The sequence below is a fragment of the Limanda limanda genome, chromosome 22 (genome assembly GCF_963576545.1).
Source record: "Limanda limanda chromosome 22, fLimLim1.1, whole genome shotgun sequence".
NCBI lineage: Eukaryota > Metazoa > Chordata > Actinopteri > Pleuronectiformes > Pleuronectidae > Limanda > Limanda limanda.
In genome coordinates, this window is record NC_083657.1 from 12,886,532 (window position 1) to 12,901,346 (window position 14,815).

The following is a 14,815-nucleotide window of genomic DNA, read 5'->3' on the forward strand; positions in this document are numbered from 1 at the left end:
TTTATTGTAAAATAGAAGAAAAAAACCTGCACCTTAGTCTTAATTTTAGCTCCGGATAATTTGAAATGGATCTGCAATAATGTAATAGTGCTTTCTTGGCAAAGTCAGGCTTGTAAAACCAGATCTTAAATCTTCAAAAGGGACAAACCCGGATAAATAAAGGTTAAACCTATAAACCAGCCCGGGCATTCAGCACTAAACCTTGTCTTTGCTTCCCAGCCGGCCGGCTTCCAGAGGCAATGACAGCCGAGCGGTTGCTACAGATGAGGTAAGACGCCATTTGCCACAACAGGGCCCTCTTCTCTCCCAGCGCCACCAAGAGAGCAGCCGAGCCGGGCTGGAGGTGCCAATGAATTAGTTCACTGTTTTCACTCATTACGCTGGACTGACTGCCTCACTTTTTCTCTGTCTTTATTTACACCCTTTTCTTCATCTCCGACTTCTCTGGCACCACACACACACACACACAAACACACACACACACACACACAGAGTCAACAAAGACCCGCTCATAATGAGGGTTTGGTGGTGTCTGAGTGTGTGTTGTTTTTTTGTGTAATTTGTGTGTGTGTGTGTGTGTGTGTGTGTGTGTGTGTGTGTGTGTGGTGGGAGGGGGATTATGGCAGCTCCTAAACTGTGAATAGGGGCCAGGCTGGGCCTTGGCCCTGGCTGAATTAATTACTCTAATTAGCTTCTTAATTGCATATATTAAACCAGTGGTTAGCAGGGCTGGAGCCGTGGTTGGGGCCCGGATCTAAAGCTGGAGCTGGGGGTGGGCACAGGCGGACAAAAGGCCATTACACACAAACACGCAGGCAGGCACACACACACACACACACACACACACACACACACACACACACACACACACACACACACACACAGGAGATGGCAAACCCGCTTCACCTCCCCCCTCCCACTTGAGGTGGTCTGAAGTGGAGAAACGAGACCGAGCACTCCCCTCCAACGAGGTGGGTTTTCAATTATATACCCAACACCCCCCCCCCCACCCACCCACCCACCCCACCATCAATATATAATCAGTGCGTACAGCGGCGGCCCGATGTGTGGTACTAATGTGGACGATAAGCCCCTCCGGAGGGAAAAGAGAGGATTAATATTTGAACTCCGGGGACTACTTGAAGCCGTCTTCCGCCGAAACTCTTCACTGTATCATTCACTCAGTGCGCCGCTCCCTTTGACATTCAACACGCTAAACCCCGCCTCCGGATCGAGACCGCCAGGCCTCCCCCCCCCCCGTCTGGCCCTGCAGCACCTCCACACAGACTTACTGGGACCGTGACAACATCAGGATCATTAGTTCCACTTCCCAGCTCTTTTTGGCCTGAACGTCCCGCCGCATTCGCAAATGATTATCAAACCCTTGGTCTCTCCTGAGTGGACAACATGCATCAGATTAAGCTTTTTTGGCCCGAGTGGAGCCGAGAGTAAAAAATAAGCCAGGGTAAGAGAGTGTAGGTAGGGTGGTGTGTGTGTGTGTGTGTGTGTGTGGAAGGGAAGGGAAGGATTATGGCTCTGACAGCGAGAGGTGGAGGGTAAAAAACTGCACAAAATGCTGTGTTGTATTTGTGAAACGCACCCAAAGTATCTCCCAACAATGACGATTAGTCGGGAACAAGTAAACAGCCAGTCCGCTAATGAATCACTCTTCAATAAACAAGTGGGGCGCACACGCACGCATGGACACAACAGGCACGTGCACGAGCGCCGAGTGATAATGATGTTTCTTTGTGCAGTTTTTTTGCGGTAATTAGGGCTGCTTAAATGGTGGTTAGAAAGGATTTGCAGCCGATTGTTTGTCCTTGTATCTTTGAGCCGTGGGCCCTCGCGCTCTGCCGGGTGTCAACACTGTCTTCTTCGGCTGTCTCCCCACAGCTCAGCACCGCCAAGCCTTCCTCCTCCATGTCCCTCCTGCGTGCTCAAGTTATTCTAGCTCATCTCTTTCCTTGTAATTTACTTTACATCCGCTCGCCCTCTTCATTTCCATATCCTACTGCACAGAACCTCACTTGGGCAAGTTCCAGAAAATGCCAGGAGGAACCGACTCAGACTTTTACCTCCCCACATAGAGCCTTTCTGGAAAGTTGCATGGAAATGTCCGGAGTACAGTGCATGTCTGAAATCAAGCTGCTCGTCCCTGCTTCCAGTCTCCAATCATCTCATTTTCAGATAGATGCATTGTGTAAAAGAACAGTTTAGGCCGGAACTTTTTTTTTCAGTTTGCCTTTGTTTTCAGTCTTTACACTAAGCTAGGCTAACCTTGTTTTTAAAATTCTCGACCCACAAGGAATAAGCCTATATAACCTTAATCACTGAAACATTCAATTAACTGAAAAAGGGGAGAACAGATGGAAAACTTTCAACACAAAGTTAGTGTGTGTAAGCAAACACACACACACATGCCTGTGTAGGGCTACGCAGATGTGACCACGATGGCTCTGTTGATCAGGGGTCATGTTTACTTGAACCCGGGCACTAAATCAAGGCTATATTAGCAGGCTAATGCGTTCTACTGATGGCAGAGGTCAGCTGAGAGGTGCGCTTGTTTTGAACATCCCCCCCATGTCTGACTGTCAGGGAAACACATCCCTCTGCAGAAGGTTCCTCGGCAGACGGCGGCGGCACAATGACGCTTTTGTGTGTCAAGCTGCGATAGGGGGGGGGAAACGAGAAAAGTTTGTGTATCCGTGTGTGAGACAGACAGACAGTGTAGGAAGGTTAAATTAATCATACAATGTTAACCAGGCCCAATCCAATTAGGGAGGGATTCTTCTTGTCTGACCTTTAGCAGGAGAGATGTATTCACACTCGCTCACGCAATCCACCCCCACCCTGCAAACACAACTACAAACACAAACTCTCACAGATTACACACAGTCAGCCCTCCAAACAGACCCACACACACACAAACGTGACACGCAATGGCACACAAACACCCACGAATGCACCGACCGCCCACACACATACACACAGTGTGCATAAGCAGTCAACCAAAATCACGCACATATCAAAAGACACACACACACACACACACACACACACACACACACACACATCCAATCTCGCAGACAGTAGTGCGGCTGATTGCTGACCTAAATCGGCCGGGCGATCTGTCACTTTCTCTTACTCACACCCAGCACACATCTCTTTTTTTTCGTTGTACCCTCCTCTTTCTCTTCTCTCTCTCCTGTTTTTTTCTCCCTTGCCAAAATATCCCTCGCCCTCTCCCAGTGTCACTTTATATCAGCTCACTCTCGTCCCTCTCCTCTCCCCTATTATCTTTGCCAGAAATTTGCCTTGACCTCATTTGTATCCCACAATAAAGATGTTCATTATACAGTATGTTGCAGATTTGTTCCGGCGTCTACGGTATGTAAGTACGGGCGTTTAATGAAGATACATATGGTGAAGCTCGGGGGGGAATCTCAGGCTTAATCATTAAAAAAAACACTTCAGTTGAGTTCTATTCTTTTAAATAGAGTCATCTTCTCCACTCTTCTCATTGAGAGTCGCAGATATACTTTATCTCTACTGGGGAAATTAGTTGGATCCATTGCACCAAACCCCTGCTGACCTATTCTATTCCATTTTCCACTTTTGCACTTTATTTGAGGCTATTTTCACGCATGAGAGTTTAACTGGGGCCGTTTGCCGAAAGGAATGTGATGTGTTTGGTGGAGTGTGAAAAATGTGTTGTGGGCCCGAGAAGCAGTCTCAGGTCCAGCTCGAAATAGTGGTGAGGGGTCGGCTCGGAGCGAACTGGAGGCACGTCCCGCGAGGGCCACAACAGATGTGAGAGCCTTTGAAAGTTGAGAGATGTGTAACAACTTCTCTTGTGCGTTCCCGCTTACAGTCCGGGTGATAAAGAGGGAGCAGCTCTGTGTAGGGACGTTTGCATTCTCACATTCAGCCCCTCCCGGAGAGTGTCTGGAGATTTTCGGGAGCTCAGTCTAAGACTGAAACCGAATCGTTGTGGTCGTGATGAGTGTGATGACTGTTTTGAGATTAGTAATGGAGAATATCATCAGTTTTAAAAGCTCAGCAGTTCTTAGAGGTAGGTGGGTAGGGCCCAAATTCCCAAAACCTGGCTTCACGTAGTAGCTGTGTTTCATATCCTAAAACTTTTGGACGTTTGTGCCTCTCGTCCACAAGCAAACAGCGTTTAAGTCACTCAAAGTCATTTTCACGAACTCCTTCCGAAGCGCAGATTTTCAAAATCTCTCAGTTTCTGTGTATCTATGCGTACATGGAGTTAACAATGACATCACAGCCGGTATGCTGGTTTGAGTTTTGGAGTCGTTCTTGTGTTCTCGCATATTATGTGAAACTAATCTGGTGCTGACAGATTGTTTTTTAAACAAAAAGGTAAAATATCGATTCAAAAAACATCTTAACACCTCAGGTTTTGGTTGTTTAGTTTTTTCAGCATGCCTTGGAATAAATTTGACTTATTTAACTCTCAAATGACCATTTACGTGTCACTAAAGAAACAGAAATTATTGTGTTTTTGTTTGTATTTGTTTGGGTCGGGTTTTAACACAAAAACTGTTGCAAACTCCCCCTGTTTGCTGGAGCACTTTCCCCACAGGTGTTCAAGGTTATCTCTTTGTCTATGCCCAAAGTAAGGAGGAGATATAGAGTGCCACACAAGCATTTCCATTTCAGAGGGATTATTCTGTAGAAAACAAACCGCGGGCCTAGCCTTAATCCCCTCACTGTGGTCATCTTGTTTCTCCCTCTCTTCCATCCCCTTCCTGCAGCTCTTCCTCTCCTCTCTTCTCTCCCCTGTGCCGGTGGTTTCTTCAGAGCCTGGCAGGAGGCTCAAATCAGAGGGCTTAAACTTGATCAAATATTCAGCAGATATAGATTTCTCTGAGTCCCTGGATTCCCCCCCCCCCCCCCACATCTCTTCCACCCAGCTGCTTTCTACTCCTCCATCCTTTCCTCGAGTCTCACACTTTGGCACTCCTCGCCGCAGTCACAAACAAAGTTGTGGTGACGCGCGCCGTGCACGTATGTACACGGGGATTCGGGAGTGGGGGTGGGGGGGGCGAAATCACAGCCTAACGCAGAGTGGCGGAGAGGTGCAGCTCATTGAGGCTGCAGTGCAGTGCTTCTCTCCGCTTCCTCTCCTTCATTGTCTCTTCTCTCTCCTCTATTTCGCTGTCGTTCCCCATCCTTCTCTCTCTGCATCTCTCTCGCTTTTTCTCCACCTCCCTCTCCTCCCCTTCTTCTGTCCTTCCCTCCGATTCTGTGTCATTTATTTCAGCTTAACCCTGATAAATAAACCAGTGCGTACCCCTGCATTATTGAACACATTGATGTCTGCACGCGCTGCACAGGCCGCCGTGATGTCCGACAATTAGACTACCTACACACAAACACACACACACACAAAAAAAATTGTTCTTATAGACCAAAGGGTGATACACAATAATCAAATAAACATCTAAATACATTTACACAAAAAGACACACCATCAACATTTCCGCCCAACCTGATTACCTTACCCAAAGACACAAACATGCGAGTTATTTTTCGAGGTGTGCAGACTCCAGTCAGCTCGTCTATTATTCATTTTAGTGAGGGCTCGGCAGGGGCGGGGGGGCGGCTGTTTATCTCTGCCATTGTGCGACGGCGAGCGCCGGGCTCTCCGCAGAGCCCCCGGGGGCCTGCTGCTCCCTAAACACACCACTGGGAGCCATTCCTCCGCACGGCCCCCTTCGTGTCCATCCTACATATCCATGCACGCCGGAGCCGCACACACAAAAAAAAACCCTACACACTTTCCGGTACCTGTATCTCCGCCCCACAGGTACTCGCACACAAACAACACCGCCATCTGTCTCCGCGAGCGACAACAACAACGCTGCAGTCCCACGGCGCCTGACCCGCTCGCCGCAACACAACTGACCGATCTGTGTGCGAGCGGATTGTTGAGGCCAATGTGTGCGTGAGCTATTTTGAGACAATTTGGTGCATGTTTACAACCACAGGCTGCTTTGAACGCCAGTGTCGGTGCGAGTGCATATTTTATGAGAAAGCCCCTGCGTATGGCGATGTGAGCACGCATATGTTACTGTGAGCACCAGGGAGGGTTACCGCCATGTGAATGTTCGTGTGTGTGTGTGTGTGTGTGTGTGTGTGTGTGTGTGTGTGTGTGTGTGTGTGTGTGTGTGTGTGGGTGTGTGTGTGTTAGAAAGAGGGAGGGGAAGGAATCACTCACGTATGAGGTCATATGTATGTTGACTGTGAGCATGCAATCATTCGCTTTTTCGCAAGGTGGTGTGTGTTCAAACATGTGGCTCTAGGTATGTGCTTGTGCTTGTGTGTGTGTGTGTGTGTGTGTGTGTGTGTGTGTGTGTGTGTGTGTGTGTGTGTGTGTGTGTGTGTGTGTGTGTGTGTGTGTGTGTGTGTGTGTGTGTGTGTGTGTCCTCCTCCCCTGACAGCGGCCGCCTTGATTGAAAGTGACCGCGTTGTTTCAGTGTCACCCTTCAGATGAGATGTTGTGTCTGTGTCTCAACTGACACACACATCCCGTTCACACGAGTACACACAACCTGCCTCCGTCCCCGTTTTCATCCTCCTTTATTCTCTCTCTCTCTCTCCGTATCCCTCCATCTCTTTCCTTCCATAACTATACATGCTTTTTTTTCCTTTTCTCTCGCCACACTCCCGACCCTCCTCCCCCCCGCTGTGACTCAGCTTCACTGCAGATTTCACTTCCATTATTCAATCTCACAAGAGTCACATGTTTGACTGCAAGCCATTACTTGATATGTATTTTATCCCATTTTTGCACAATGTGTTTGCAACTTCGGGCAATAAAGTAAACAGGATTAGTATTTCAGAATGAACAGGACAGCATTAAATGCCCTGTAATGACACGTTGATGCTACCTTCAGGTGAAATGTTTCCGCTCACTACGTTTTGTAATTCTCAGTCTCCCTCGTCCGGCTCATTTTACATAGCGTTGCTTTTGTAAACAAATAGGAAAAAACATGACGGCCCCTTGTGCATGAGAATTAATCTCCAAAAAACGCTGCAGGGACATGTTCACAAAAATTACATAAACATAATAATAGGAATACAAAAAAACCCCGAGATAATCCACACTACATGTTTTCATCAGATCTTACATGGACGAATTCTTGGATGTATTGTCTGAAATAGCTGGAGACGATCCAGATGAGAAACTCAAAATCTGAAAAACCAAAGTAAAACCATCCACACAGCTGGATCGCTCCAGGATTGAGTGAGAAATTAATTTTTTTTTGTAATGTCAGTGAACCCACCCTTTACGAGCAACTAATCCAGAGGCCAGTTAACAGCAGCTCCTCTGTTCTCCTCATGTGTGCGCTGTCTTTTAAGCTGCGAGCCCAATCAGCTGCAGGGAGACAGTTTCCTCCTGCAGTTCTCATTAATAAGAGACACGCCATCAAGACCGCACTCCGATTGTGAATGTGAGTGTGTGTGTGTCTGTGTATGAGTAAGTGTTCTTGTGCATGCATGCAAAGAGTGTGTGTTACACAAGGCCCTGGCGCCTGCTTTCAAAGGATTCATTAAGAGCAGTGAAAGGCTTGATCTGCGGTTTGGGTTGATGTACTGAGCATCTCTCTCTCTCTCTCTCTCTCTCTCTCTCTCTCTCTCTCTCTCTCTCTCTCTCTCTCTCTCTCTGTGTGTGTGAGTGTGTGGCAGTGGAATTTGAGTGGTAAAAGAGATGAGGAGAAAATAAAAGGAGCGAGAGAGACTTGGGGAGAGAGACATAGACCAAACCGAGGGCGAGAGAGAGCGAGAGAGTGTGACAGAGAAATGGGTTTACATGAACTCTGACCTCCTGTTATGAATGAAAACATCAATCAATGGGTGTAACTAATCAATCTTCCCCACCCTGTCTCTCCTCTCCCCAGGACGCGGAAACTTTGAATTACATTTAACGGGATTTGAGTAATCAGATTACCAAACAGTGGCATCTGTGGCGCATTAGCCAGGCCCCGAAAAAAAAAAAGGAAAACTTGGGGGTTTTTGTTTGGATTACTTGATTTTTCTCAAGAAACAAAGATTATTTTCTCTCGCGGTGATCTATACTACCACTTGTTGACGATCACAACGTGAAAATCAAATTATAAAAGATTTGTGGGACGGAAACTGATTACCCGGTGGACTTAAAGCGAGTTACTGGCGGTATGTAATGGGTTTAACATTGAAATTAACCTCTGATGCTTTGTTCCCTGCTGCCGCTCCGCCGCCCGACCACACTCCCACTCTCCGTGTGTTGCCTGGTCTGCGCTGTGTGTAAATTGAATCCCACTATGCTATAGATTAATTAAACCGAGATTTCCCTGAGGCTTCGGCATCCATCGCTGCCCTTAACGCACGCATGCAGGACGAAACATATACAGGGATTGCATTCAGGGACACACTATATCCACGATATCCTGCCTGCAGGGGCCAGTGGAGCTCACACAAGCTGCAGCAGATATGTGGCTTCGAATGAGCGGCAGGATTAAGAGTTATTAATTATCTCACAGCCTCATTAAGTACACACAAGACTCAGTGCAGTTCTTCATTAAGGGACACACGATCAAAGACACGCTGCCTCACTATAGACAAAGCTATCTGGTGTCTTTATCGATAAGGTATCAGCACCTGATGCTCTCGGCGATCGGCTACTCTGCAGCCTCCTCACCTCTGTACCCATCCCTTTCATCAAATGTGTGAGTAAACCTGTGTGTGTTTGTGTATGTGTGTGTTTGTGAGTGTGTTTGTGACCTTGCCGCCGTCATTGATTGGGCTGGAGCTGTCAATCGATCAGTCTGGCCTGTGTGTGGAGATAAAGGTGTTTCTATCTCTGGCCACTGTTTGCCAAGTGGGAGTAGAGAGAGAGAGAGAGATGGGCAGAACAGAGGCTTTTTGGTCCTGCGAGTGTTTTTCGAGAGTGTATTTACTTTACTGCAAGGCAGCAAAGTCGAGATGTTGAAAACAGACTTGATAACCGACGGACGTTTTCCAATGAGCACTGACCGTGTGCATGATAAGCAGTCGTAATGATCCACAGGGTGTGTAATCACTATCTGCAAGATTAGAACTTTGAACCCTGGTCACTTGGGGGATGCCTGAGTAGAAAGCAAACAGAGTTGGCCCCATGACACTAAGGAGCTGGTGGGGAAAGGGACGGGACCTGAATATACCTCCACACACCACCGAGCGTCCATGACTGCCAATAAGAAAATCTCTGGATGATATAACCAGCTTCAAACCTGCTGTGTTATTACTAATGTATGGGTTCCCAGTAGCAGAGTCTTATTTTATTTTTTTTTTGTGAATTCTCAATATGGACAACATGAAAAATCTGGCAACCTTGCGAACTTTAAAAGTCCATGTGGTGGAGAGTTGTGCTGCAGCTCTATAAAAGGGGGAGATTTTCCAGGAATAGTGCATATTGGGCATTTTATGAACTTCAGTGTTCTGTAGATAGATGCATGTTAACGTTCTCCAGTGATATATAATTTGCCAAACAAGCATTAGAGTGGGATAATCTCACAGCACTGACAAATGCACACAGAAATCCAAACTGTCAGTATATGTGCTCGCACATAAAATGGATTTCTAACCGTGAAATGGTTTAATTTAGCTATCGGGCGTCTGTTTTAAAGCATCCCACAGGTGTCGGAGTCTCGCGGACATATTCGATGGCTCCTCTCGTTCTGCTGTTCAACATCTGTCAGTCACTGAATCAGGTATCAGCAGGTATCAGGTGGCATGAAGTTTTCCTTGCGGCTTATCGGGCCGAAATTCCTGTCTCGGTAGGTCGCTGGGTGCACGGACAATACACACACACACACACACACACACACACACACACAGTATAGAATACGGCTCTCTCACCTCCTCATATCTAATCGGAGAGAAATACTTATACGCTGATAATGATAGAGAAGAAATATGCCCAGCGCCTCACCTCTCTTCACAAACACGCCGGCTATGAGAGGACTGATAGCGGGGAAAAAATGAGCGCACCTGAAAAGGGGCGAACAAATATAGACAACAAACAGGCACTGGGGGACTTCACAAACTTTCAGAGATCTCCTATTCTCTTTGTCTCTTTTCTGTCTGTCTGTCTGTCTCCCCATCTTTGTCCCAGCTTCCTCCTCCTCCTCCTCCTCTTCCTCTTCCTCTTCCTCCTCCTGGCTCTACCCGTTCTCTCGTTTTTAGATTTTTTTTTTTTCCCACTCGCAGATGAAAAGAAATGAAAAGAGCATTTGCACACCTGAGTGAATACAGCTCGCAGGTGCGTGGGAGGAGAGCTATGGGAATCAAACAGGGTCTCTCTCTCCCTCTCTCTTTGTCTATCCTGCTCACTCTCTCACTCCTGAGGTGTTTTTAAGCCGCTTGTGTTTGCACTGGAAACTTGTGTGCATGGAAGTGTGTGAGTCGGTGTGTAAGTGTGTGTGTGTGTGTGCTTTTCTCCAGTTGTGCATGCTGAACGCTCTCGGCTCTCCGTCTGAATTTAAAAACAGCCCGCAGGTTTCGGTCGACGCGACCTTTCATCGCAGATTGCTCCGTCCGATACAAACGCTTTGGCCCGGGCCTGCGTTGATGACCTCATCGGGTCTTGACACAGCCCGACTCCAAACAAACTCCCTGAATAAACCACAACAAACTCTGCCGAGCTATTTGCGGTCACTGCGAGGATGGCGGTAACAATAAACAGGCCCCGGGGCCGGAGCGGCAGTCGAGCGGGAACGGGAAACAGTGATGACACGCACATGTAACCATGTTTCTAGACAAAAGAAGAAAAGGACATACACTGGGACACTTCAAAAAATGAAAATAATGTCAGTGTTATTATCTTTGGTTCACCAGGGGATTTAATTTAACTGTGGTTTTCAAACAATACCCTCAAACGTTGTGAAAAGTCAAAGTTGATCTCATTGCAAAAGAACATTTTTTATGTTCCATACTGTATCCACCCATGGACCGAATCCCACACACACACGCACACAATCCTCAAACCTAATTATTCTGAACACACCCGCCCAATCATCACCGCCATCAGTGAAATAAACAAACACACTCAGGCACAATCAGAAATCAGTCATGCAATCATAACAACCCCCTCATCACCTCCCACACACTGCAATAAAGCACAGCGCACGCTCATAACCACACACACACAAAGACACACACACACACACACACACTTCATCCCCTTATCTCCAATGCTGGTTCTGCTTCCTCAAACTCACCGATGATGAAGTAGTCGTGCAAGGTCTTGAACTCGTGGCCCCAGAGGTTGGGCGAGAACTCCTGGAACTTGATGGTGAAGCGGCGCTCGCGGGTGGGCTCGTCGCACGTGAGCACGATGTTGGGGGGGCCCATGACCTCGCAGCGGTCCGCCTGCTCCCGCTTGGCCACGAGGTAGAGCTTGTAGAACTCGTACTCCGGCGTGGACCGGGCGGTGTCCAGCGGAGGGCAGATGAGGTCCAGCCGATCCCCGATCTGAGGGTACAGGATGTAGCCCTTGTCGTCCCTGAACCTGGAGGGAGGAGAGAAAAGAAAGCAGGTCAATAAAGAGAAAGGAAGAAAGGAATCAGGGGAGACGGAAAGACAAGAGAATCATTCATCAAAGTCTTGTGCTGCCTTCAACAAGCAGTATAAACCAGTTCAGAGTCCTCGCTGCTGAATGAGCAACAGATGGATACTTTACCGTTCTCATTTCTACTACTTCATTATTATTTTCTCTCCTTCGTGGGAAACAGGTGCTTTACAGAGGAACTGCGCAAATAAATTTTTACCTCACAAGCTCACACAATCCCCTGTTGACCCCATGAAGTGGAAAGGGAAAAAAAAAAAGGAAAGGGAACATAACCACCAGTTGACGATCCGCATGAGGAAAATAACCACCCGTCTGAAGCCAAAATGAAAAGCATTAAATCGTGTTTTTCCTGTGAGCCGGCCCACAAAAAGCTCCCTCTGTGAGCGATCTTGTACATTTCGAGACTAACATCTACTTTATATGAATGCAAAGTGAAAATGAAAGCCTGGGGTTTATTCGAGGCGACGCCGAATCCAAAACAAGACAATAAAAACCCTGAAAACAAACGCAAAGTGATTAAGTCAACGGAACGACCGTGTAATGTATGCAAAAATGTGAAACGTATGCATGGGAAAATGGGAGTGAAATATTGCAAACAACAACAAAGCCACTTTTTTCCTTTTGCAATACAAATTTTCTCGCCGGAAAAGTCAGAAGCTGAGAACTGAGGCATGTCCACAGAGGAGAACGCAGACGGCTATCGCTGCCGATCAGCGGAACCAGGCTGCCAATGCACATCTCAGGTATACGCGCGGTTAATTACTTTGCTAATTAGCTGCCTTGATATCAGCGTGTCATCCTCTTCAGATATGAGGGAGGTGCCGCTCGCTCGTCTGGAGCCCGACTCATGAGGCGACACCTGTCATCTGTGACAAGTCTGCAGCCTGCAGTGATTCTAATGCAACGGGTTTATTCAATTTAACTGCGCTCGAGTACGGTTGATTTTTGCCATCATCATATATTACAACCCCGGCTTTGAGTGAACAGCTCTGATGCTACAAGGTCTCAATCTCGTTAAATTGCTTCCCGAGAAGTAAACACATTGAAGGTTTTACGGGAAATACATGGAAAGTGAAATTAACTCGTTTTTCCCGCACAGCTTCCAGAGTTCTTTCCGGAGCAGGGAACATGAAGTATGGCCGTCAGAGCGCCATCAACTCGACAAATGACTCCCACACCCTGTCAGTCCCCTCACAGCACAAGGCCGTCTCGTGCTGATAAGGCCAAATGCTCCGAGTTATCAACTTGCCTCCCGAAACCGACGATGACTTTAACTTTGACCTGCTGCTAGCATGCTTGGCTAACAGTGGGGGAACAGAAAGCAGCCCAATGCGCACAGTTAAAATATGTTTTCCTCAAACAGTTCTACAATATGTCGTCACTTTTTATTGTTTGTGCAAGAGGTTGTGTGCTTTTTACAAATGTCTATGGTGCAGAGTGAAGTTACAATACTAGTGTTCATCCTACCTGGTTTATCTGCAGTGCAGCTTTTATAATGTGTGTCAATGTTTTCATGAAATTAAACTGAATTAGCTTTGTCACTGTTCACTGTGTGGCTTACTCTAATTTTATATACTCTAATTTTATCGATATTGAACGTATCCGGTGTCCAAGCCGCACCAAATTCTACACTTCACTTCCTTTGGCCCTTACCAACACACAGGCATGGCTGATGGGATGAATTGTTTGTGGAATCAGTAGATAAATGCCACAACTGGTGGAAAGAAAGAAATAAGGTGTTTAAAGCAGTGAAAGATGAAATCCTCTGATGTGAAAGTGAGACAAGGTTAATGCCTGTAATGGTAAGAAGCCCATTTTCTGTTACATCTGACTCAAAACGCTGTTTCTGTGAACATCAAATCCACACGAACACCCGAGAGTCGCCGCGCTCAAACCTGATTAATTATTCCCTGTGTTCTGCTGTCAGGAAACTGTTTGACCATTAAAAAATAAACGACACAGGAGCACAAAGCACGAGCAGACTGGGAATTTTGTTGCCTAATTGTACTGTTTAAAAAAAAAAAAAGGACGAACCCTACTCATGCATCAATTTCATTTGTCCCTTAAATAATTCTGTCCACTTTTTAGCTTCAAAAAGACTTTCTTTCAGGCCTCCTCTGAAGAAAAATCATTCCAATGAATCCTTCTTTTCTCTTAATCTTCCTTCTAAAACATCAGAAAACAAAAACAAGGCAAAGAAAACTGTTTTCATTTGTTATAGGATTTGCTAAAAATGAATATTGTATTTCCATAAAGCTGCGAACTTGCAAGAAACAGATGTAAAAGATAAGTTACGATTGAAAGACAGAGAGCCTGGCGTTGAGGCCCCAGTGTGGGTTTAGCTCCAAAAACACCCGATCCTACAATACCTATAACGCAGCCTTGCAGTATTTTTGTTAGACCCTCACGGACAGTTAAAGGTAACTGCCCACAGCCATAAAACTCCACTCCCTCAGCTTTCTCACACAGACGTTCCACTAACTCAAACTCTTAGCTGAGATAACCCTGACATCACAGGGACGTTTTCTCATGTTATCACGTCTCATGTCGAACTCTGGCCAGCTGTCTCATCCTTTACCCATAGGCCTCCTGTGGCCTCTTCTCGGAAACAGGATTTGTGGTTATCAATAACTTCAGGATTAACTTCGGGACTTAATTCACGGTTCTAACGGGGGTCGCTCATAATTAACGACTCCGACTCTTCTACACGAATGCGCCTGTATGGCTGGATGAGCAAAACCAGGATTAACTGAGTCGGCTGATGAGCTGGGTGGTACAGGCCACAAGGTGGGTCGATGTTGGGTTGAGTCAAGTCGGATAACGAAAAGATATCCTCCTGGGTATGTTGGATTCGCTTCGTGGTACAGATCCCAGAGCTGTTAGCACCACTGAAGCCACGGGAACAATGGCGTTGGCTATATAGTACCAATTCAAGGCATAATCTTAATAATTTTGACCAAGTTGACTGTCATATACCTCTTTTACACCAAAGTGAGTGGTATACGCAGGTAAAACATTTTTAGGCTGCAGGATGAATGTTTTACAGACCAAGTCATTATGGATCCACACAGTTGGTAGAGTGGTAAATTACATTCAAGATAAAAGAGACTTCAGTGCAGTAACACAAAGAGGTGGAGGGATTTTGAGAGTCTCTTGTTGGACCTGCATCTTCTGACCACATCCTTTGCCTCCATG

The 14,815-nt window shown here is 46.6% G+C and overlaps 1 protein-coding gene across 1 annotated transcript in view; it reads right to left on the minus strand.

Annotated features, from left to right (window-relative positions):
- The window catches only part of efnb3b (ephrin-B3b), a 76,857-nt gene that overhangs the window by 24,904 nt on the left and 37,138 nt on the right, over window positions 1-14,815 (minus strand). Inside the window, exon 2 of the mRNA XM_061066480.1 lies at window positions 11,271-11,560. Coding sequence (XP_060922463.1) covers window positions 11,271-11,560 — 290 coding nt within the window. The remainder of the gene's footprint in view (window positions 1-11,270; window positions 11,561-14,815) is intronic.